General features: G+C 54.5%; 1 protein-coding gene across 3 annotated transcripts; it reads left to right on the top strand.

The window, feature by feature from the left end:
* The first annotated feature begins 698 nt into the window (after positions 1–698).
* LOC113178976 (adenosine deaminase) lies at positions 699–23,628 on the top strand. 3 transcript variants are annotated; one of them, XM_077799748.1, is made up of 12 exons: positions 699–832; positions 10,775–10,836; positions 13,794–13,916; positions 17,278–17,421; positions 18,047–18,162; positions 19,346–19,473; positions 20,029–20,100; positions 20,187–20,288; positions 20,721–20,785; positions 22,149–22,278; positions 22,836–22,935; positions 23,358–23,628. In XM_077799748.1, exons 1-12 carry the CDS (start codon positions 800–802, stop codon positions 23,369–23,371), a joined length of 1,089 nt encoding a protein of 362 aa, XP_077655874.1. In that variant the 5' UTR covers positions 699–799; the 3' UTR covers positions 23,372–23,628. The 3 variants fall into 3 exon arrangements, with proteins under 3 accessions (XP_077655874.1, XP_077655873.1, XP_077655872.1); XM_077799747.1 differs by having other exon boundaries at positions 23,355–23,628; XM_077799746.1 differs by having other exon boundaries at positions 22,836–23,628.
* The last annotated feature ends 245 nt before the right edge of the window (positions 23,629–23,873 follow it).

Raw genomic sequence — 23,873 nt, 5'->3', positions numbered from 1 at the left:
CTGTAAAGGAGGCCACGGTGTGGATATTTCAGTTGATTTGCTCATCCTCCTGTGAATGGGCCTTAGGGTGCCTCCATTACAGCCAGTGAGGGTGTGAACGTTTGGTTCAGGTCTCTGGGCAGGTTTATCCGGGTAATTGCTCAGACTTACTGTGTCCTGGTCCCCTGGGGGTCTCCAGCCACCCTGGGTTTTCTTTCTTCCCCAGCGCCCTGGAGGCTTCTCCACCGTGACCCATCCATTGGAGCTCTCTAATCACACAGTTCTGTCCAGTGATTCTGCAGCGAGCTTGGATCTAGCACGTAGACCCAAGCCTCCAAGGCTTCCGAAGCTCACGGGTCCCCTCACCCCACCGACCCCCCCGCCCCCCGCAACCTGGCCACCTCTAGCTCCAGCCTGCACACAGTAGGCGCCCAGGCAGCAGTGGAAGCGTGGTTTATTGCTGGAAGCGCCGGGGAGGAGGCAGAGCCCGGCTAGGCGGCTGCGGCCGAGCCCACAGGTGGCTCTGCACGAGTTTTCGGGTCGGTGACAGCCCACCAGAACGCGGAGTCCGGAACACCAGGAAATGCGCGGGCCCGGAGGCCGCGAGGCTGGGGCTCCGGGGAGGGGCTGGGCGGGGCCTGGGAGCGGGGGGCGGGGCCTGGGAGCGGGGGGGCGGGGCGGGGCGGGGCCCAGCCCGGTAAAGAGCAGCGTGGCGGGGAGCCGGCTGTGAGGGCCACCGGGAACGAGACCTGCCACTGAGCCAGAGGAAACCCACCGGCCTTCGGCGGAAGGAGCAGCGTCGGGACACACGCTTGGCACCATGACCCAGAGGCCCACCTTCGACAAGCCCAAAGTGAGCGCGGGCCGGGGCTCCGGGTTCGGGTCTGGCTCCCGATCTGTCGGGGTTTAGGGGGCCCAGCTGCAGGCGTGCTCACCCCAGAAGCACCCCGGAGCTCCTGCGGGCGCTTTCTTTCCTAGGATCAAGTCTCGGCTCGCCTCCGGGTGTTCAGTGGGCGGCAATGAGGCAGGGAGCGTCCAGAACCCGCGGGCGTCCCTGGCCGGCCTGCGGTTCTGCTTCTGCCCCTGACTTGTTCTCTGGTCTCTGCCTCCCCGTCTGCCAAATGCGCGCCTCGGGTCGCAGCACTGAGCAGCTGTGTGAACCTAGGCAGGGGCTGGGCGTCTCTGAATCTCAGCGGTATCCTAGTCCTGAGGTCTACATCTGTAGGCACCTAGCTTTGAGCCAGGGCGCACTGAGGATCAAAGCAGCAGTGAACTTTATAATGGCTTTCCCCACGCCTAGGAGCCCAGGTTTGTGGATGCCCCCATGGGATGAACCCTGAGTCAAGCCAGGAAGGGGAGGGAAGCGAGCGCGGCGCGCCCCTTCCTATGCTGGGGCCAAGGGACTGAGGAACCTGGGCTTCGGGCTGCAGTAGGATTCACTGGGGCCAGGACAGGGCCCCTGGCCCCAAGGGAGAGCCCCTGCTCTTTCCGCCCGCCAGTTGTGGAGTCTTTGTGGCGTCTTGGGAACAGCAGAGTCAGCATGGGTCCACTTGGCCTGCTTTGGAGCCCTACAGATTCTGTATGGGGAGGGGCGGGTCCCAGGAGTCCCCCAAGTCCTGCGAATCAGCCAATAGGGTGTTGAGACTGAGAGGCCTGGGGACCTAGTCAACTGCAGCTGGTCTCAACTTATCCAAGAGAGGACAGTGGATATCACAAAAATTTTAGTGAGAATCATGGGGCACAGGGTGGGGAGACAGGAGCAGGCAGGCCTGGACCCCATTATTGATGCCCCCACCACAGAGAAAATGCTCCGCTACACCCTGTCAGAAGTAAGGAGTGTCTGGACAGCCCTACTGCCCCAACCCAGGCCTCCATAGCGTCTTGTCTAGAAGCCCCTGCCCATCATTGCTGCTCATCAGTGCCTTTTGCCTTTGAAGGCATTTATTTTTTATTTTTAAAATGTTTATGCTTTAGATTCCCTCTGCCCTTGGGCTGCGAACCACCATCCCCTGATGTGAATCTAAGGGAATAAGGGTGAAGCCCCTCGATTGGGTGTGAAGTGGAAATTATGGAGCCAATAACAGGTGACACTTCTATAGTGTTTGGTATGTGCACCAGTTTGACTCTGGTCATACTTTTCTATCAGTCCTATAGGGAGGCCTCATACTGTGGTTCATATTCTGGGGTCTCATCCAGTCTCCTCATCTGATTCCTACTGGCAGGTCATTCTTCCCTCTGAGCCTCAGTTTCCACATCTGAGGAATAGGGCACCATTTGCTTGCATGGGTGTCTGGATGCTTTTGAGAGTAAAGATGGCATGTCACCTGCCATGTCTGAGATATGACAGATCTTGTGTCATTGAGCTGGCAAGAGGGCAGGGAAGAGCTGCTGTGACTGGGCCTTCCTGTGGGTGATCAGATAATAAGTATGACCACCCGTTATCACAGGAGACACCTACCGAGGGCTGGTTTTTCTGTGCCAGGCACCAGCCTAAACACAGTAACTACAAGAATTTATTGGATACTGGCAATGACCCTGTGAAGCAGCCAGACTCATCCCCATTTAGAGATGAAGAACAGGCACAGAGAACTTAACTAGGCCTGAGTTCAAAACAGCTGAGTTGAGATCTGAGACCAGGGAAGGTGGCTTTGAAATTTTGAGCCCCTAACCACCTTTCCTGAGCTCCGTTTGTGGGAGCCTTGGGGATGGGGATGCTGGTATCTAGGTGCAGACATCTGGGACGGGCATTTGCTGGGTTCTTTAGCTTCTCAAACCTGTCACTCACTGGGGCCCAGGACCTGGCCAGCTTTAAGAGGGCAGCATGGGTGGTACTTTTCAAACTTCATGTGCACCCAAATCAACTGGCTTTGAGTGTTTGAATATTTGGGCTTTGGTTGGGGACATCTGCCTCTGGTCTACAGACACCTTTAAGAAGCAAGGCCCTCGGATGTGGCTATCCCATTTGATGATCATTCCAACAAATGTGTCCCAAGAACTTTCTGGGCACTGGAGAAGGAGGCAAGGGGGTAGATGTATGTCCCTTATCACTCTTTGTTCCCAGGAGGCAGGGTTAGAAAATCCTGTGGTCCTCAGGTGTTATTTGTCCTGGAGGGCAGGGCTGACCACACACCCATTTTTGTAATTATAACAATAGCTGTCCTGTGAGTGGCCTTGGGTACCCTCTGGCAATTCTTCCTCAGAATTCTGGATGACCCAACAAGGCAGATGTCTTCATCACCATTTATAGATGAAGAAACTGAGACCTATAGAGGTGAGGGAACTTGCCCAATGCTACACAAAATCTGAGCACCTTGAAGCTGTAGACTGGCATGTGAAGCGCCCAGGCTGGGGAGGGGCTGTGCTATCTCTTCCCCATGCAGAGGGATTGGGACCAAGCACCAGTGTGCTTTTTCTTTCACACACTTAAATATCTACTCTGTACCAGGCACAGTTCTAACTGCTTTGCATATATGTTAACTCATTACATGCTCACATAGCCTTACATATGAGGAAACTGACTCAGAGAGGGGAAGGAACTTGCCAAAGTCACACAGCCAGAAAGCAGCAAAGCTAGATTTGAACCCAGATGGACCTAAAACTCAAGTGAATGCTATAAACCGTTTTCTGTTTTGCTACATTGTCATCTCCACTTTGTCCGTGGGGGTGGGGGGGTGGAAGGAGGAAGGAGGGTGTGGGCAGAGAAATTAGAATCAGGGTGGCAACTTGGCCTTGCACTTGAGATACACCAGGGTTGAATACCTGCCTCACCATTACATCCTCAGATAGGCAAGTCCTGAACCTCAGCTACTTCTTCCATAAAGTGGATTGAAAAATACCAATGTCTTTCTGGGCTTGGGAGCACATACCTGTAATCTGGCTTTAGGAGGCTGAGGCAGGAGGAACACAAGTTTGAGGCCAGCCTGGGCAAGTTAGTTGAACCCCAGTACCAAAAACCAAAACCAAAACAACAACAAAAGCAAACAAACAAAAAATCCAAAACACAATGTCCTGGGGTTCTCGGGGAAAACTGAGGTGCCAGTGTTTCTTCTGCAGTGATTGGCAGGCCCTCGGGTGTGTGTGTCCTAGCTGTAGGGTCTTTGGAAAGCCTCCCCACCCACAGAATGGCACTCCTTTGTATCCCTGTGACAAAGCCTCTGATGGCTCTTGTCCTGGCTCTCAGTGCCTTTTAGTAACCAGAGCCACCAGGACAGCCTGCCTACTATGGGGATGAATGAAGGAGATGGGGTTTCATTAAAACCTTTTGTTTGACAGAAAAGGACAATTCCCCGGAGAGGGGAATTGACTCGTGGGTACACAGGGAGCAAGGAGGCCAGCCAGCCTCATGATTCCACATCCAACCTCAGCATGGTGTGGTGGGGGGAGCTGGGAGGACTTGTCCTTCTGCCCAGGCATTCTGAGATGATTTCTATCTTGCCCCTCTCAGGATGCTTGGGTGGGAGGACAAGTCGGGGAAGGTGACAGTATGCTCTGACCTTGGACCACAGTGGTATGGGGGAGCCCGAGGTGAAGTTTGATGGTGCTGAGGGAGGTTCACCCTCACCCCTAAGTGCACCAAGGTCCCAGAGCAGCTGTGGGGGCAGATAGCCACTGTGGTTTTGGTGCCTGTAATCTGGCTTTAGGAGCTGAGGGAGGTAGAAGAGCTAAGGATTTGATCTTGAGCCCTAGACAGGGCCTGGGTTGCCCAAGTCTGAGTCCTGATCTCCCATTTATTAGTGAGGGAGTTTGAACAAACTCCTTTACTGTGCCTCCGTTTTCCCCGTAAAATGGGAATTTTACCCACATGCATCTCACAGACCTCAAGCCTGGGCTCAGCATGGACGCCAGGGCTAGCTGCTGTTGGTTAGTGAGCAGCAGCAGCAGCAGCTGCAGCCTAGTTGTGAGTTGTGAGTCGTGCTGCTTGACTTCCCATGGTATACCCAGCCCTGGCCTCACAGGGTGCCGGGGGCTTGTTGCAGCAGTGAAAACTTTTGGATTTAGGGTCAAAACAATTTCTGGCCGTGGTATCCATTAGTCTCTGACACTCATCAGTCTTATGTTGATCTCTCTGAGGCTCAGTCTGGTCACCTAAAAAGTGGGAGTAACTGGGTCATTTCTAGGCTGTGGCCCCACATAGTATCCCTTAAGCAGAAAGCACATCTTGCCATCTGGGAAACCTCTGGGGAGGCTCACGGCAGCAACAGAGAGCTCAGCCAGGTGCCAAGGGACTGCTCGGCCAGCACCTTCTACTCTGTATCTAGCAGCTGCAGAAGCCCAGAGTGGGCTGAGCATGAAGGGCTTCCTGGAGGAGGCAGGGCTGAAACTGTGTGTGGACTCAGGGCTGCTGCCTCCTGAACTACCCCCCAAAAAAATTCAGTTGAGAGACCATGGGGGCATGAGGCACTGACCCCTGGCACCACCCAGCTTGCTGCCAAGAGCAGAGTTGGGAAGGAAGGGCTTGTAGCTGGCAGTCGGCACCTGGGGCTCATCTGGGTTCTGGCTGCAGTGCTGAGGCCCCCAGGGCTGGTCAGGCCCTGTCTGGATTCTTTACCAGGCCCAAGGTGGGAAGTCAGTCCCTTCCTTACAGCAGAGAGAGGACCCGGCATTGCAGACGTGGCGCAGGGGAGGAGATGGCAATCACTGGGTCATTTGAGCATGTTTTGTAGTACCAGGTGCTGTGCCAGCACTGAGGGTACAGCAAGACGACACAGACAAGGTCCCTGCCATGGGGAGGCGGGGCGGGGGGGGGAGACAGATGTGTTATATAAATGAGCTAAAGGTCAGCGGATAAGAACAAGACAGGGTTGTTTTGGGATGGGGGAGGGCTCAGAGCCAAGGAGAAGACATCTGATTGGTTTGCAGCCCGTCCTGCTGTCCCTGTGGTTGTCAGGAGCCTGAGTCAGACCTGGGAGTATCTGGGCAAGGGGTCCAAGACCTGGGTCCTCACTCTGGCTCTGCCATTGACAACTGGTGGCATAGGGTGATGCAGGGTGGGAATGCTCCTCCCTGGGCCTCACCTGGCTGGCTCGCATGTCTTGAGACAGACATAGTAAGCATCTGCTGCTAACTGAGGCTGCTTCTCTCTGAGCTGAGGCTGCACCTCAGCCCAGGGAAGGTTTCCTGGGCCAGCTGTGGTGAGTGCAGAGGAAGGAGACAGATGTGTTATATAAATAAGCCAAAGGTCAGCGGATGAGAACAAGGAAGGAGGGTGAGATTGCTCCCCAGAGAGGTCAGGAGGCCAGGCACAGGCTTAGCAGGAGGGCCAGGGAGGGACTGAGGCCTGTGGGCAAGACTCTAGCTCAGAGGCGGGAGGAGTTGGGTTCCAACCTTGCTCTACCATCATCAATCAGTGTGACCCTGGCAAGGTCACTGTGGTCTCCAAGCTGAGCTAGGCCATCACCAGGCTGAACATTGTCAGTTGCTGTACCCATTTGAAGAGAGCTCTGGCTCTCTCTTGCATTAGCATTTAAACACTTTTCCCAGAAGTCATCTCACAGATCCTTCATGTCCCCTTTCCTGTTCACTGCCTGAGTTCCCTGCTCTCAGAGGCTCTAAGGAAGTAGCCCAACTCCCTGTGGTGGCAGGAGCCCCATCTGGGTGGTCCTGCCTGGCAACATCCCCTGTCCCATGACCCCCTTCTCTGAACCTGAGCTTCAGTTCCTCTATCTGCCCCATTTTCTCTTGCTGCGTGGAGTTTGCAGTGCTGTTCCCTGTGCCTGGAATGCTCTTCCTGCCCCTCCCTCTCCTGCGCTGCCTCACTGGCTCCTCTTCATCCTTCAGCATACTGCTGCTGGAGGCCTGCTTTCCTGGGAGGCCACCACTGGCCTCCAGCTGGGCTCAGGTCTTTGGCCTGTTGCTCTCCATTTAGGGCTCTGTTTGTATTTCCTGAGGGCCATCTTGGTTTGAGCCTGTACATTTATCCATGTGACATTTGCCTGACCCCTGTCCCCTGTACTAGACGGCATGTGCCATGGGATCCCCTCCCCCAGCCTCATTTCTCAGTAGCCTCTTAACAGCTCTCATCTCTCAGCCTCCATCATCCCCTCCAAGGTTTAGGACCAAATTCAAAGAAAACAAACTTCTCTTGAACCCACATCCACTTCCTGCCCTCTCACAGGCCATTTGTTTCCCATTCAGTTATAAAATTTATGAAATAGTCAAAAATTTCTCCATTTTCTTACTCACCCCCCCCCCTCCCTATTCAGTATGGATTCGGCCCTTGCTTAGGCCTCTCTAGGGCACTTATTCTCAACTTGACTGCATGTTAAAAAAAAAAAAAAGAGTAGATCTTTAAAGACAGTAGGGCTGGGGTGTAGCTCAAAGGTACAGCACTTCACCTAGCAGGTGGAGGAGCCCTGGGTTCAGTCTGCAGCTGAGCCTTTTGTACACACACACACACACACACACACACACACACACACACACTAGGCCTGAGCCCACCCCCAGGATTGTGATGTGAGTGATCTAGGGCCCGAGCATTTGTGACTTTCTGAAGGTCCCCTGGTGCTCCTAATGGGTTGAGAACGACTCCAGGGTCTCCAGTGTCTACATTCTTAAACCAAGGGGTGTTTTCCTGCCCGCCTACCCTTGACTTCTGGGGAGGCCTGGCTGTATGTGTTTCCTGTAACAAATTACCACATACCAGGAAGCCTAAAACCACAGAAATTTATTCCCTTATAGTTCTGGAGGCCAGAAGTCCAAAATCAGGGTAGTAGCAGGACTATTCACCCTCTGAGGACTTGGGGAAGGGGGTCCCATTCTGTCTTTTCTAGCCTCAGGAGCACTGGTCTCTGGCTTGGTGATCACAGTGCTACTTCCTGTGGGGTGCCTATCTCTGTCTCTGTGATAAGGACACAAGGTTTCATCAAGGCCCACCAGGTTGTCCAGAGAAAGTACTTTCTCTCAAGATTTTTGAGAGTCCCATATTCTGCCATATAAGGTCATATTTTACAGGTTCTGGGGATTGGGCTATAGACAGCTTTAGGGGAGTCAGCATCAAGATCCCACTATGCTGACCTGGTGGGCACTGCTCCCCCTTGATGTCCCATGGCCAGGCCCTGCTGCTCATCAGGCAACTCTGTGCCTCCTACTTCTGCCTCCCTGGCTCAGCCCTGGAGTGCTGGCCTATCAAGGCCTGGGCCTAGGCCTAAGCCTCTCCTTCCTTAACGTGCTGTCTCTGACTGCAGCTGTAGGTGCCATCTCCTGCCTGGGTCTCAGAGCGCCTCCTGACCCTGGTATCACTCTGTCTGTGAGACAGTTGACAGAGAAGGTGACCTCCCTTCCCTGAGCCTCTACTTTCTCAAATGTCTCAAAGGTGGCTCCGGCTGCACCAAGCCAGCCATGCCACTCTCTTTACATCCCAGTCCCCATCCTTAGGATCTGGCTGTCTTCCAGGATCTCTGCCTTAGCCTGTGGGAATCACCACCCACCCAGGCCTACTCTGAAGGGTTTGTTTCCTTTGACAGCTTTCTGTCCCCATTTTCCCCTGTCTACCTCGTGACCCTGTCACCCTCTCCCTCTGGCCAGCTTTGAGCCCTGCATGGCTTCTCCATGGCCTCAGGAGAAAGCCCAGCTCCCTGTGGCTGCAGAGCCTGCCTGGCTGGTCCTGCCCTGCAGTGCCCCTCTCCCAGGACCTCCTTCTCTGAACCTGACCTTCAGTTCCTCCATACATCCCATTTTCTCTTGTTCTTTCTGCCCAGAATGTTCTTCCTGCCTTCCTCCTGACTCTTGCCTAGTTAGCTCCTCCGTGGGCTCGGCTCTTTGGTTTGTTACTCTTGCAGGATTTATGCTTGTGTTTCCTGAGGGGCCTTCTTGGTTTGAGACTGCACATTTATCCACATGACATTGGTTTGATACCTCTGTCCCTTGCTGGACCGCATGTGACACAGGAACAAGACTTCATCCCTTTTGCTTTGGTCTGCACCCCTAGCACCCAGCAGTGCTACATAATTTTTATTAATTGATTGATTTTTCTGTTCTGGGGTGCTCTACAACCCAGCTGCATTCCCAGCCCTTTTTAATTTTTTTTATTTTATTTTGAGACAGGGTCTTTCTCCGTTGCCCAGGATGGCCTGGGACCTGTGATCCTCTTGCCTCAGCCTCCTGAGTTGTTGGGACTCCAGGTGTGGGCCATCTAACCTGGCATTGTTTTTTAGTGAAAGGTTGGCGGTGGACTCGTGTTTACCTTTTGCTGTGTGTCGCTGTGTGTCAGGTGCTCCAGGTGCATTAATGTGGTTGACCTCATGAAGCCTTAGGAGGAAGGCATATTGTTCTTCCCATTTGACAGGTGAGGTTATGGAGACACAGAGAGTGGTGACTTTCTTCAGGTCACACGGGAAGTGAACGGAGAAGCCAGGATGCCATCTGTCACTGCGTGATGCTCTCAGAATAGTATAACTCCCTCTGTTATATCTTCCCCATAGCCTTATGAGGGTTAAGGATAAGAAAGTAGAGATTCAGAGAGGGGAGGATACTTGCTCTAGGTCACACAGCTGCTTGACAGATCTCTGGGCTACAGGGTCCTAATGCTGAGTGTGCTTTAGCCAGGGGTGGGAATTAAATTAGTTGGTCAGGGACCCAACAGCTAACTTGACCCCAAGTCTGGGTGTGAGGACTGCTGTTCCTCACCAGGTGGAAGACTCAGGAGAGATCTGGACACCCTGAGTCCTGCCTGTGGGAGGCTTGGCATCTCTGGTCCTTGCCAGTCCTGTGGGCCCCAGCCAAGTCTCCTCTGTAAGGGCCAGCTCCCTAGTTGCTGCTCTTCCTCACCAAGGCACCTCACTTTCTTATCTGGGCCTCCAAGTTCTAGAGGTGGTCCTTTTCTGGTGGAGTTGTCAGTGGGGATTTTTTTTTTTAATTATTCCCTGGCCTGGGAAGTTTCCTCTCTGACCTGGAATAGGCAAAGTCCCTTAGCCCACGGTCTCCCGGCACCTGCCGTGCCTCTTACCAGCTCACAGTGAATGCCCTGGTTGAAAGGCAGGGGCTGTTCCCCTGGGGCCATACCTGAGCGCCACAGTGTCTTTTATAAATCCTTACAATTTTTCTTAGACAAGGCGGTGTAAAGTCCCATTGTTTTTGAATTGAGGAAACTGAGGCTTAGGAGATATCAAGCACCTTGTCTGAGGTCCCACAGCCAGAGAAGGAGCAGCACTAGAGTAAAGCCAGATGGGTGGTCTCCAAGCCCCTGCTGGTAGTCTTGGCTTTGTGTACAAGATGTGAGATGAGACTGAGTCCATGGGGAGTGATCGCCAAGACCACCAAGTATCCAGTACCCTACCTAGAGTACTAGAAAGACCTCGTGCTGCTGAATATCAATTCCCCCAACGTGGAGCCTGAACTTTTAAATGTTGCAGGTTCTCACTGTGGTATCTGTAGTCCTTAGTCCTCTCTGCTGAACTTGGATTTGCAGGTGGCTGAGAGGAGGAGCTATCTGAGAGGTGGCTGGGGCTCAAGGGTTCCCAGGGGACCCTGGCTGGCCTTGTAGTTAAGAGCACAATCTTGGGAATTGGCTCTGCCATTGCCTGGCTGGGATTAGGAGCAGGGCCCTGGGTCGGGTTCCTGTTGACATTGCTTGCTCCATGGCCTCGGACAAGAAATTTAACCTCTCGGAACCTCAGTGTCCTCAATTGTGAAAGAGAGATAGCAGCTGAGCCCACCCCATGGTGAGGGTTAAATCAAAGCATGTGGTCAGTGTCCAGGCAGTGGTGGCCCGTGGTCCTCATGGTTGACGTTAACAACCCCTGAAAGTTTCTTCATGCACCCATGGGTGTCCCCTCTCTCTTCCCTCTGCCCCTTGCAGGTAGAACTGCATGTCCACCTGGATGGAGCCATCAAGCCTGAAACCATCTTATACTACGGCAGGTAAGTCCATAGCCAGGAGCTGCCTCCCCAGAGGTTGAGGGAGTCCACGGCTCCTCAAAATTTCCTAGAAAAGTCCAGGGTCATTGTTTTTTATGGATCCTTGTGGGAATCAAGCCAGCCCATGGGCAGAAGAAGGTGGTCTGTGGAGACATTTTCTCTCTGTGCACTTGGCCTCTATGGGTTGAGGTCAGCTAGGGCCTCTTCTGGGGCTGTCTGGGAGATGCCCCCACCCCGCCGCTCCTCTCTGCATCCTTCATCTGTTTGCTGCCGACTCACTGTTTGGAGCTGGAAGGACTCAGTTCTCCCCCATGATCTTCAAAAGTTCAGCTCTGGATCTAAACTTGAATGTTCTATCCTGTAAACTAGAATCCTCTCAGGTGTCCAGGCACCTGCCCCTCAGGAAAGAACTAGTGGCCCTTGAGAGTTTGTCCCTGACTCGGGAGCACCTCTTCCACCTCCCCAAGACTGTTCTGGTAAGCCGCTCCCTCCACCTTGGTGCTCTTCCGGTGACCCTTTGCCCTGGAGGCTGCTGGTGTGATTTCCTTAGCTGTGTAACACGGGCACACTGGCACTGCTGGTGCTCCACCCACTCCTCAGCACTCTGCCTCATGCTCTCGAGAGGTGGGTACTCTGGTGCCCCACTTCATAGGTGAGGACACAGAGCCATGGCAGATGCAATAGCTTGCCTGGTAAACTCAGGGCAGAGGTTTGAGCAGGAGGCGGACCCCAGTCCATGTCCTCCACCATTACACATGCAGCTGGAGGTTTTGGAGAGGTAGCGCAGGAAAACCCACTTAGCTCAGGGCCTCCCGCCCATACACAGCTCAGGACGATTGTGTTATCAATCAGCACCTCATGGCTCCAGCGAATGGAGTGCATCTTGGGCTTATTTCTGCCTGCCCTTTGCCAACTTGGTGCTGCCCACTATTGCCACAGAGCCCCAGCGGGGTCCTCGGGGTGAGACAATGGGGTTGAATCTACTCACCACTGCGAAGGGGTCAGAGAGCGCTCATTAGCGAAAGCATGAAGGCCAGAGCGCAGGGGCAGGGTGGTGGGGAAACGGAGGGAGGAGTCAGTATGGCCCCTGGTCTGATGTCCCGTGTCTCCTGCCACCTCTGTGGACCCTGGAGAGAGGGTGGGCAGGTGCCAGCTGGAGTTTGGCCTGGAGTCAGCAGACAGGGGCCTGGACATGGGTGTGGAGTTCGGAGGGGGAGCCACGGGCCTGTGGCCTGAAGATCCAACCCAAGGCGTCTCCTGTCTCGGTGACTCTCTTCTCACCCTTTCTTCTTCCTTCAGCTCCGGGACTCCTTCCGCCTTCTCCAGGGGCCTCTTTCACCTCTTCTCAGTCTCCTTCACGACCTGTCAGCTTTCTCCAAAGCACACTCCGAACCTGGCCACTCTCTCCTCCTGTTGGTGTCCTGCTCTGACTCCCTCCCTTGGCCCTGAGAATGACCTCCCCATGTGCACAGATGACTCCAGTGTCCACTCTGGCCTCCCCATCTCCTGATCAGGGCCACCATCAAAGTCATTGTCTTCACACAGTCTGATGGCTCGTTTGCCCACAGGCTCTGCAGGGTCCAGTGACTGGACATGGACCTATGGAGGTGACCTTGGGGCAAGCTGGCCAGCAGTGGGAGACTGGACACTGGGGGTTATCATAGGGTGCCAGGCATATGTCCTCTATATACCAGGACCACACAGGGTCACCTTGTCCCCTACAGTAAACAGCCATAGACGGCTGACTGGCAGGCTGGTGGGCACCCACATGACCTGGGTGGTGCCTAGTGGGTCCCCATAGGGAACTAAGTCTACCAGATAGGAAGGGGCATATTCACAGGGGCTTGGGGAATAGGCAGTTACATATGAAAACACTTTAAAAAGTTCATCTTCAGTGCTGGGGACGCAAATGTGATAGGCAAGCACTCTAGCACCGAGCCACCTCCCCAGCCCCTTGAGGTCCCTTAAAAAAAAATCTTACTTCAAGGATGCAGCATCTTCTCAACTCCTTAAGGATGTTCCCTCTAGATTTTTTTGTATGTCCTCTTCCCTGCTTTGTTCCCTGAGTGACTATTATCTGCTCTTGTTTCGTCTCTCATGTTGGAAGCATTTCCTTGGTTGTCACTTTTCTCTTTCTCTCTCTCTCTCTCTCTCTCTCTCTCTCTCTCTCTCTCTCTCTCTCTCTTTTTCCTTTTATCTTAAAAGTGGGGAAACTGAGGCCTGTGTGCCAGGGTCTGGGTGGGACAGGAGAAGGAGGCAGGAGCACTTGCAGAAGGAGGTGGCCCTGAGCTGGCACCACTTTCCCATAGCCACAGGGGGACAGGGACACCAGTGGGTAAGGGGGGCTCTGAGCAACAGGGGTATTCTCAGCAGGTTGCCAAGATCCAGCCTGTGCCAGGAGCTGGGGAAAGGAGGGGACAGGGCTCTACGCTGGATGGCCAGCTCATTGAGCCCTCCCACCTCAGGAGCTGCCACGCACCCCCTCCTAGTGTGCTAGACCAGGCAGGCCACTCTGATGTGCCAGAGGAGGGTGGAAGGGGAAGTCCTGCCCCAATTTCTGCCTCAGGCATTGTGAGGCTGCAGTTATTGCCCCTGATAACCCCTGCCTGGGCACAGGACCAGCTGGCTCTAGTCACTCCTGGGCCTTGGGAAGAAGTCCTGTGCTGGTCCTGGCACTTGCAGATGCTGGCCCAGCAGGGACGAGGAAGGTATGTGACATGGAGACTTCAACCCCTGCTTGTCACTCTTGAGATCTGCTGACTTCCCCTGGCTTAGGGCCAGAAGGTCTGGGAAGAATTCCAGTCCTGATTCTATAGGGACTGGACCTCAGTTTTCCCATCCATCTGAGGGAAGGAGTTGGATGGAGAGTCCCTGGGTTTCCTGCTAGGCTCCAAGTGGAGACTTCCATCCCACCCCGTCTGGCCTGGCTGGATCCTCCACCCTCACTGTCTTCTTCTCAGGAAGCGAGGGATCGCCCTCCCAGCTAACACGGCAGAGGAGCTGAAGAACATCATTGGCATGGACAAGCCCCTGTCTCTGCCCGAGTTCTTGAGCAAGTTTGACTACTACATGCCTGCTATCGCGTGAGTGAGCCCAACCTACGGGACCCAGGGCAGGGTGCATCTCTGTGCCTAGCACCAGGTCTAGGCCTCAGCCTCTGGGAACCACAGAGGGGCCTTTTGGACACGTCTTTCCAATGTCTTTGGGCCTTGGTTGTCCCTTCTGAAAAGTGGATGTGATGAATGGAAATGCATGCCATGTCTACAAAAATGTGGCAGAACATGGGAATTAAGAACGCTGATGCTAATCTCAGACTCTGGGGTGGAGTAACAGCAACACGGGGCAGTTACCTTCTTTGGGCCTCAGTTTTCCCATCTGTATAATAGGCCTGGAATTTGGAAGGGACCCAGCACTGTCCTCAGCAAATCCTTCTCACTTGGAAAATTGGAAGATAATTACTCCCTCTGTAGACACCAGGCACTGGGGCCTGTGTAGTGTAGCTCTCATTGCTTCCTTTTTTGTTTTTGTTTTTGCAGAACTAGTGGTAGAACCCAGAGGCACTCTACCACTGAGCTACATTCCCAACCTTTTTTAAATTTTGAGTCAGGATGTCACTGAATTGCCCAGGCTGATCTTGAACTTGTGATTTTCCTGCCTCAGTCTCCTGCGTAGCTGGGACCACAGGCGTGTGCCACTGTGCCTGACTTCCATTCTTAACAGCAGAAATCTCTTAGGCAAAGAAGAGTATAATACATGTACAGCTTACAGAATTGGATTTGGGTTTGTGAGTTGTCAGTAGTCCTGCAAGGTAAACATGGCCCTCATTTGCAGAGGCTCTGGGTGGTGAAGGAGCTTGTCAGGACCACAGAACTGGCCAGGGAGAAGCTACAATTCTCACCCTAGTCATGCCTCGATCCTCATTCTGGTCATGTCTCAGACCTCCTGGCCCAAGGAGAGGGCCCCACAGCAGGCAAGGATCTGCCTTAGCACTCAGTCCTGTAGACTCAGGAGACAAGAGACAGGGTGGGGTGGTCTGGGGAGGCTTCCTAGAGGTGGAAGGGTGGCCTGTTGTGAGGGACAGAGGTGTGGGACATCATGCTAGATTTGAGGAAAATGTTGCAAGATGGGCCAGAGAGGAGGGTGTGTGAGGTGACCCAGACGGGCTGCTGAGAGACAAGAGAGAGCGCAGAATCCGGGGAAGGACGAGGTGGGCCCAAGCTGCTGACTCCTTGCTGGAAACCTCTGGGCTCAGTGTTGAAGGTACCTCTGCCCTTGCCCATGGCCTGGTGAGCAGACATGCAGGGACAAGTGTCTCTTCTCCCCACAATACCCCTATGCCGACCACACAGGTGCACAAGTGGAGCTCCGGCCCACACTGTGGTGCCTCATGAGGCCACCATCTCCCATGCCACTGGGCAGCTCCCATCTCACTAGGCAGAAGAGGCCCAAGTACCTGGTGGCCTGAGTTGGGCAGACCATTAGATACCATCTGACCAGAGCTGCGTGGTCCATGAAAGTCTGTCCTCCCTGCCCCCATGCCACCACCACAGATGACAGACAGGGAGCCCCATCTGCACCCTATCTAGACCCAGGGAAACAGGTCCAGAGAAGACATGGGGTCAAAGGCCAGCATGCCATGAATCCAGGGCTCTCTCCCTCAGTTCAGGGCCTTGTGTTGTGAGGCGGAGGCTGGCTTCCGGGGCCTGGGTTCGGGGAGGGGTTTGAGGCTCTTTTTTGCCTGTCTTGACTCAATGAGTGGGTGGGGACATTATTAAGCCATGAAAAGTGTCCAGAGGTGGGCATGGGACAGTGCCAGAGAAGTCTCATTGACCCTTTCACATCTAAGCCCCTTCCCTGCCCCAGTTCCCTGTCTTCTGTGTCCTTTGGAGTAAAAGCCAAGGGCCCCCTGTCAAGGGCACAGCCTGTGTGCTCTGGGTCCTTACCTCCTGACCCTCACCCCACCACGTCCCCTGCTCACTCCTCCCCTGTCCTTGGACACCAGGCACACTGTGACCTGGGACTTCTGCCCTTGCTGATCCCTCTGCCTGGAACTCACCTTCTTCACATCTCAGCTCTGATGTCCCTTTCTCAGTGAGGCCTTCCCTGACTACAGTCTTGAGAGTCACAGTGGCCTTTTCTGCTTTCTTGGTGTCGTGGGGCCTACTGTGCATCACACACTTGCTGGCCGGCCTCTTGCTGGATAGCGGCCTCTACGGGACAGGGACCTCCCCTCCTGCCCACAGCACACCCAGTGCCTAGGACCATGTGGCCACAGTGCTGGGACTCAACACCCTCTTGGGGAACGAATGAGTGACAGCTGTGGGGAGGGGCAGTGGCCAGGTGTGTGGGGGCAAGTGAGCAGCCTCCTCCCTAGGGCAGGTCTGAGGCCCAGGGCCCTGGCCTGTCCCCGGAGGAGCCAGCTTCCTGCCTCCTCTGCCTTCAGGACCCCTCCTCCCAGGCAGGGCACACCTTCCCACCTGGGCTCTCAGGCCAAAATACTTTTAGCATTGTGGGCTCTGCTCCAAGCACTGGCCTAGGTAGGATACTGATATTGAGCTCATCTGGCTTCATGATAACTTTTGATGTGTCAGAGAGGGTGAATAACCAGAGTCACACAGCAGATAAGTCCATGACCGATTCTCAGGCTTCCGCAGCTTATGGAGACTAGATTCTAGTAGGGGAGACAGGAGTGGCTTCTAAAAGCCATGTGATAAATAATCTCAAGTGTGATAAGGGCCGTGGAGAAAAATGAAGCCCAGAGGAGGGGTGAAGATTGACAGAGGACCCTCCTATAAGCAGGTGGTCAGGGAAGGCCACTCAGGCCAGGATACTGTAAAAGGAAGGAAAAATTTCAGGATGGGCCAGGGCAGGGGACTTGCCCTCTGGTGGAGGGGGCTGCTACCCAAAGGCCTGAAGTGGAAATGACCAAGTTTGACTGCCCTTGGCCAGAAAGAAGATCTGGTGGCCTCAGAGAATGGGTGAGAAGCAAGACGCTGGGAAGCCTGGCGAGAGCCAATCGTGCCTGTGGGCTGGGCGTGAATTTGAAGTTCACTCCTTCCGGCTGGAGGAGAGGAGCAATATTCTTTGATCCCCTTTTTGTCTTTGTGGTGCTGGGAATGGACCTAGGGCCTGGGGGAAGGTAGGCAGGTATACCACCCCTGAGCTGCACCCCAGCCCCGGCTCCATTTTCAAAAGCTTGCTCCAGAGGCTGTGTGGAGAGTGGGGTGCCAGGTAAGCATGGAGACAGGCCAGCCAGCGGCCACGGGTGAAACCAGGGTAGGCGTGGCCTGGAAGTAGAGCTGCAGGTCTGGGATCCTACCCAGCAGATGCCCAGAGCTTGCGACTGGGGAATGAGGGATTGGGGGCCAGAAAAGGTTGGGGTCAGCCTCATTTGTTCCTGGAGCTCCCAGCGGGCTGGTCCCAACCCTGTTCTTCCCTTCCCAGAGGCTCCAGAGAAGCCATCAAAAGAATTGCCTATGAGTTTGTGGAGATGAAGGCCAAAGAGGGCGTGGTGTATGTGGAGGTGCGCTACAGCCCACACCTGCTGGCCAACTCCAAAGTGGAACCGATTCCCTGGAACCAGGCTGAGTGAGTGACAGCCCTGGAGAGGAGCTGGGATGAGGGGGTCTGTGCCACCAATCTGAGGTCAGAGGGCAGGACCACTGGGAGCTCCTGAACTTGATCTTGGTCTTGATCCATGGCCTCATGAAGATGGGCTTAACTTGGCCATAGAGATATGGTCCCCCTCCCTCAGCTGGAGGTTCATGATTTACCCTGGACAAAATTGTTGGCTGTGTCTCACGCCCATGGCTCTGGATGCAGGCCTGCTGTCACTTAGCCAGCAGCTCTAAGGGTCCTGCTCAATCCCCTGGTAGGAATGAGTCTGGCCTGTTCTTCCCCCTCACTGGGCCCCCGTGGATTTAGAGTGACATCCTGAACCCACTTGCCCCACCTTCAGAGCCTCGATTCTGATCCCCGTGGAAGGCAGTAATCCCCAGGCTGAGCTTCGTCATGCTCTCTCTCCACCCAGAGGTGGGGAGGGGTGGCCTACACCCCCACACCGGGATCTAGAAGTGCCCAGACTGCTCCAAGAAAGCTGGCAGGGGGTGCTGGGGCTCGGGGTCCTCTCTGTCTTTCCTCAGAGGCAGTGGGCAGTGGGGGCTATCCCAGGCCTTCCCTCTGCCCCAGGCTATCACTACTCCTCTCCACATAGAGGGGACCTCACCCCAGATGAAGTGGTGGACATAGTGGGCCAGGGCCTGAAGGAGGGGGAACAAGCCTTCGGGATCAAAGTGCGATCCATCCTGTGCTGCATGCGCCACCAGCCCAGTGAGTACCATCAGTGCCTGCCCAGCTGCCCACCTGACCCTGGCCCCAATCTTCTGCCTGGCCATGGGGCCGTACGTGGCCTCCTCCCCATGGTATCCCCTGAGCACATCAGCAGGGTCCTGGAGCTCCCAAAGTCACCAGAGGCCTCCTAGGCTGGCTCCAAACTTCCTGGTGACACTGTCCTCCCTGAGAAAACCAGTCCTTGACAACTAACTACATGACCTGCAGAAAGCTCAAAACCAGAGGAGCCTGAACAGTTGATAAATAGCCCATAGTTCTCCCATGAGACCCTGTGGGCCCAACCTCATCCTGCCCAGGCCACAGAACCCTTGCCTGGGCCTGATTTCTGGGATTGCTGAGAGGACGTCCTTGTCCCTGAACCTGATCAAATCTGAAGCAGAGCCCCATCGTGTGACCTTGGACAGGCAGGTCACGTCACCTCCCTGGGCCTCAGTGACATGTTATCACAAGAGGATCGTGCTCGTCTCATCCCTCCACCCTAAGAATCTGTGGGAACAAAGCCAAGGGTCAGTGCCAACCTGCAGGGCCCACCCTGGGCAGCGATTCACATGCCTTGTCTCTAGCCCTTGCAGCAGCTCTGAGGTGGGACTACGTGGTTTATTCCCATCTGACAGATGGGAAACCGAGGCAGAGAAAGGCGAAGGCTCTTGTCCCCTCAGGAAGGCACAAAGCCCCGAGTTAAATCCAGAACTGTGTGGTTCTGAAGCTTGTGTTCATGGATTCTTTGTAAACACATCATAATGACGACAGCTGAGGGTACCACATGCATTCGTGGTATGGCTGGCAATACCAGTGTGAGTTGCATTGGAGATACAATGTTAAGCTCTGTGTCATCCCCTTTAATTGGGGGGACTGATTGGCACTGAGTGAGGGAACAGCTCAGACTCTGTCCTTGGTACTTTATACATGGCCTCTGCAAAGCCTCACCAGATCCCTGTGTAGAGGTAGTGGGTTCTCTCTGGGAAGGGAGGAGTGAGAGGCGCGGAGCAGTGTAATTTGACAAAGGCCATGTGGTTGACTCAGCAGCCAGGATTTGAGAAAAAACACTGGGATCTTTGTCCTGTGCTGGCCTCCAATGGGTGCATAGGACAGCAGGTAGGAGGGCTGAGGGATCCCGCTCCACCATGCTGCTGATGGAGCCCTGGTGGGCGTCTCACCACAGACTGGTCCCTGGAAGTGGTGGAGCTGTGTAAGAAGTACCAGCATCATACTGTGGTGGCCATCGACCTGGCTGGTGATGAGACCATCAAAGGAAGCAGCTACTTCCCGGGGCATGTGGAGGCCTATGAGGTGGGCCTGTGGAAGGGGAGGCTGGCCCTGGGTGAGCTTCTAGGAAGAACTCACACAGATGGGGAGTGTAGGGCCTGCTACATCCCTGAATGTGTCTTGGCTGGGCTGAGGGCTTGGGATTGGGTATAAAGGAAAGTCCTATGTAGCACTGAAGTCCTGTTTAAACCTGCATCTGCCTATGATTTGCTGTGTGACTTTGGGGCAAGACTGTCTCTTCTCTGAGTCACTGTTTCCTTGGTTCCACACTTGCTGGTTGGCCTCTGTCCTGCTACTTAGCTCTTCTGAGCTTGTTTCCCTCGGTAAGATGGGTGTTATAATACTATGACTCTCAGATGGTGTACACAAACCATTTCAAACAGTTCCCGACACATGGTAACTGTGGAAGAACTGAGAGCCACGAGCACTTAGATGGTGATTGGGGGAGTCAAGACCAGGCTGCCCAGTGCTGTAGAAGCAGCCAAGCCTGGTGGTGGGACAGTTCAACCTGCCCATACTCAAACCCAAAGTGCAGGAAAGGCTGGGCCTGTTGGTCCTGACTGGCTCTTCCCCTTCCAGGAGGCGGTAAGGAGCGGCATCCACCGCACTGTCCATGCCGGAGAGGTGGGCTCTGCAGAGGTGGTCCGAGAGGTGAGAGCCACTGGCCCTGGAGTGGCCCTTGTTCCCTGCCTCCCTCCACCCTCTCTCCCTACTCAGCCCCATCTGCTGCTCCACAGGCTGTGGACACACTCAAGACTGAGAGGGTGGGACATGGCTACCACACCCTGGAGGACGAGGCCCTCTACAACAGGCTGCTGCAGGAAAACATGCACTTTGAGGTGAGGGGGCCAACAGGTAGGGGGAGCTGGTCTTGGCTGTCCCATCCCCTCCTGGACAGAGCAATAGAAAGCCAGGAGAGTGGGTCTGGGGTTGTGGCTCAGTGGTAGAATGCTTGCCTAGCATGTGTGGGGCACTGGGTTCGATCCTTAGCACCACATTAAAAAAAAAATTAATTTAAATAAAATAAAGTTCTTTAAAAAAAAAAACGCAAAACAAAAAAGAAAAAGAAAGAAAGCCAGGAGGGTCCCAAGAGCTGAGGAGCAGACTAGCCGGCAGGAGCGGCCAGTGGGTGTTCCAGTGCTAGGCATGGAGGGTTTGTAGGGCTCAGCCACATGGAGGCCAGCAAGAATGGTGACCCTGGCCACCCCAGGGTGCAGGGACAGGGTGGCACAGCCTGGGGCTGCCTGCCAGCCACGAACCTGCTCTTGCAGGTGTGCCCCTGGTCTAGCTACCTCACAGGCGCCTGGAATCCAAACACGGAGCACGCTGTCATTCGGTGAGGTCTGGTCCCGGGATCCATTTGATTTTGTTCCTGGGAAACCAAGGATGGGAAGGCAGTGCAGGGCTGGGGACTGGCCCACGCTGTGGGATCCCTTTGGGAAGCAGCTTAGCTGTCCTCACCTTCCACACGGGGAACCTGGAGCTCAGATGTGCTAGAATTTGGCTGAGGTCACCCACCTACCCTCTGGCAGAGCTGGGGCCCATAGCTCCCCCAGTCATGGCAGAAAACGCACAACCTGGAGGAAAACTTCCATTCTCTTCTTCCTGGGCCTGCAAGGTCAGTCTTGCCTGTGTACGCTGCTCCTGGGGCCTCGGGGTGCTCTTGGTTCCACTTTCCCGGCTCTCAGGCCAAAGCCCTTCTGTCCTGTGACTGAGTGCTGGGACGTGGTGTCAGACTCTGGGAGAGCCAAGCTGCCTTCCCCTGAGGAGGATGAGGACAGCCATAACTCAGAGTGACTATGGTGGCCAGTGCTGGCCTGCCTGCCACGCTTAGTGAAGGGAAGGAGTGTGTGATGGCGAGGGTCCCCAGCTGGCCTTGGGAATCTGGAGTCGAGGTGCCCCAGTGGGGGCTTTCCGGGGCATGTGGGCAGACAGCCCTCGGGCTATGAAGGCTCAGGAGCCATCTGCACAGTCATGGTGCCTAAAGGGGAAGCAAAGACACCAGGAGATCGTGGGCCAGAGGCTATGTTCCAGGAGGCCAGGAACATTCAAGGGACAGGAAGAAGACATAGGTAGATGGAAAACCAAAAGTGTCAACAAAAATCTAGGGAAAGCACTTCAAGTAGTGTCAAATTCTGCCACGAAAGAGGGTCTGGATTGTGGCTCAGCAGTACGGCACTCGCCTAGTACCTGCGAGGGTCGATCCCCAGCACCACATAAAAAAATAAATAAAACAAAGGTATTAAAAAACTAAAAATTAAAAAAAAAAAAGTCAAACAAGGGAACAGCTAGGAAAACTCCATTACATTTAATAAGACAGGGGTCAGGTCAGGGATGCTGCCAAGAGGGGAGTGGAGGGAGGGGACTGAGGACTGGTTGGGGAAGGGTGTGGAGCACCGTCCCTGAGCATGGGCAGGAGGATGGTGGCTGGAGGGCCACTGCTTTCTCAGCGCCCCAGCCCCTGCTCTCCCATCAGGCCCCTCCTCTGCCTGGCTCTGGACTGATGGGATACATTAGGGTCTTAAGTTGCTAGTTAGGTGGCTTTGGACAAAGTCCCCTGAGCTCTGTGATGTGTTTCCTACTCTACCAGAATATGCTCCTTCAGGTCTAAGGCTGTGACCATCCGTGGGGGCTGGGAACCAACATGCAGGGACCATTCACAGGAGAGTGAGGAGGCTCTTCTCCCTCCCTCACCCCAGGTTCAAGAACGACCAGGCCAACTACTCACTCAACTCAGATGACCCGCTCATCTTCAAGTCCACCCTGGACACTGACTACCACATGACCAAACAGGACATGGGCTTCACCGAGGAGGATTTTAAGCGACTGGTGAGTGGTTGTGAGCTGTCACTCTTGCCCTGGGCCTCAGTGTTTTGTAAGGCCTGCAGTCATGTCCAGGGCTTGGGACCCCCCAGTGGGTGGGAGTGGATTTGTTGATGGGAGTCCACCATAAGCCAAGCTTACTGCCAGCTGCCTTTTGCTGAGGGGACACCTTAGTGGTGGAGTCTTGGGTTTAGCCTCTGCTTGGGCAGAGCATCTTCAAAGACTCCCTTCCCCAGAATGGTGTGCCTAGCTGTAAAAATGTGTTCTTAGATCCCAGGCTGAGCCCGGGATCCTGGGGACATGATGCCATTACTCCCTGCAAGGGTCTCTGGCCCCACACTTCCAAGAATCTCCAAGTCTCCAACATTCTCCGCACATCCCGTATCATGTAGTGCCACTTTAAGAACACTCTGCTCTGGCACTTGCTGCCATGTGACCCGGGACAAGTCCTTCCCCTGAGCTTCCCTGCCCGTGCTCTAAGGAGGATGGACTACCAGTAGGTTGCCAAGGGCTCCCTTCCTTGCTGTCTGGTTCTATGTGGTCTGTCACCCTGGCCCTTCTAGAACATCAACGCAGCAAAGTCCAGTTTCCTCCCAGAGGATGAGAAGAAGGAGCTCCTTGACCAGCTCTACAGAGCCTACAAGATGCTGCCAGCTGCCTCTGGTATGCTCCTATCTGGGCAACTGCCTTACCCTGGCTCTACAACTTTCTGGGACTTCTATTAAGAACCCTTCTTCTCTCAGGCAATAACAAGAATGGGCAATGAGTGCCTGGCTCCTGGGCCAGGGTTGGTGACAGCTTCAACCGATGGGTTTATTTCTGTAGAGCCAGCCCAAGGGCAGACTTGTGAAGGCCAGTCCCAAACTCCAGGCATCTCTAAGGCTGTCTAAAGCCAAAGCCCAAGAGTTTTGGACCAGATCCTGGCTCATTCTGCTCCCTCCTTCCTGTGGCCTTGGAAAGGGATCTTATTCTCCTTGCCATCTAAAGAAGGGAGCTCCTTCCTGGTTTTGGAGTTCTGAGTTTTACAGTATCCAGGGACTGTGAGTGTTGGCCTGATCTTTCTGCTTCTCTGACCTGACCAGCAGGGCAGAACCCCTGAAGACAGCATGGCCCCCTCTCCAAGCCCTCACCCTGTGGATGGAGTCTTCACAACTCTGGGATCAAGCAACATTCTTACCTGTATTCCTTCCAGGAAGACTGATTTTAAGAGCTACTGATGCTCTCAAGCCTGTATAATCACAGAACTCGGGATGGCTGCATCTCTCTTCTGATTATGTGCCCTGGCCAGGGACCAGGGCCCTTGCCGATGGCATGGATGATTCTGAAACCCTCCCCCTAAGGCAATACTTCCTGAAAATCTGGTGCTCAATAAAGCAGCTGGTGTCTGATATCACGCAGCCTATGGTGTGTGCTGCTGTGGTCTCGGGCTGGTGACCTGATGGTAGGAATGAAAGAAATTCCTGGGACAAGCAGCAGGGCCCAAGAGCCTCATGGAGGCCTCAAATGGGAAGCTGGGGCGTCCAGTGCAGGAGCCCAGGTTCTTCCCCCACACTCCCACTCTACTCTAGGATTCAAGGGGAACCATGCTTTCAGGTTCTTGA

The sequence above is a fragment of the Urocitellus parryii genome, chromosome 6 (genome assembly GCF_045843805.1).
Source record: "Urocitellus parryii isolate mUroPar1 chromosome 6, mUroPar1.hap1, whole genome shotgun sequence".
Classification (NCBI taxonomy): Eukaryota; Metazoa; Chordata; class Mammalia; order Rodentia; family Sciuridae; genus Urocitellus; species Urocitellus parryii.
This window is presented reverse-complemented; position numbering and strand designations above follow the sequence as displayed.

Bases quoted from the DNA above. Each gene is read 5' to 3' on its own strand.
- LOC113178976 (XM_077799746.1), top strand. From the start codon at position 800: ATGACCCAGAGGCCCACCTTCGACAAGCCCAAA. The intron at 18,163-19,345 runs GTGAGTACCATC...GTCTCACCACAG, and splicing joins CTGCATGCGCCACCAGCCCA to ACTGGTCCCTGGAAGTGGTG. The intron at 20,289-20,720 runs GTGAGGGGGCCA...CTGCTCTTGCAG, and splicing joins AGGAAAACATGCACTTTGAG to GTGTGCCCCTGGTCTAGCTA.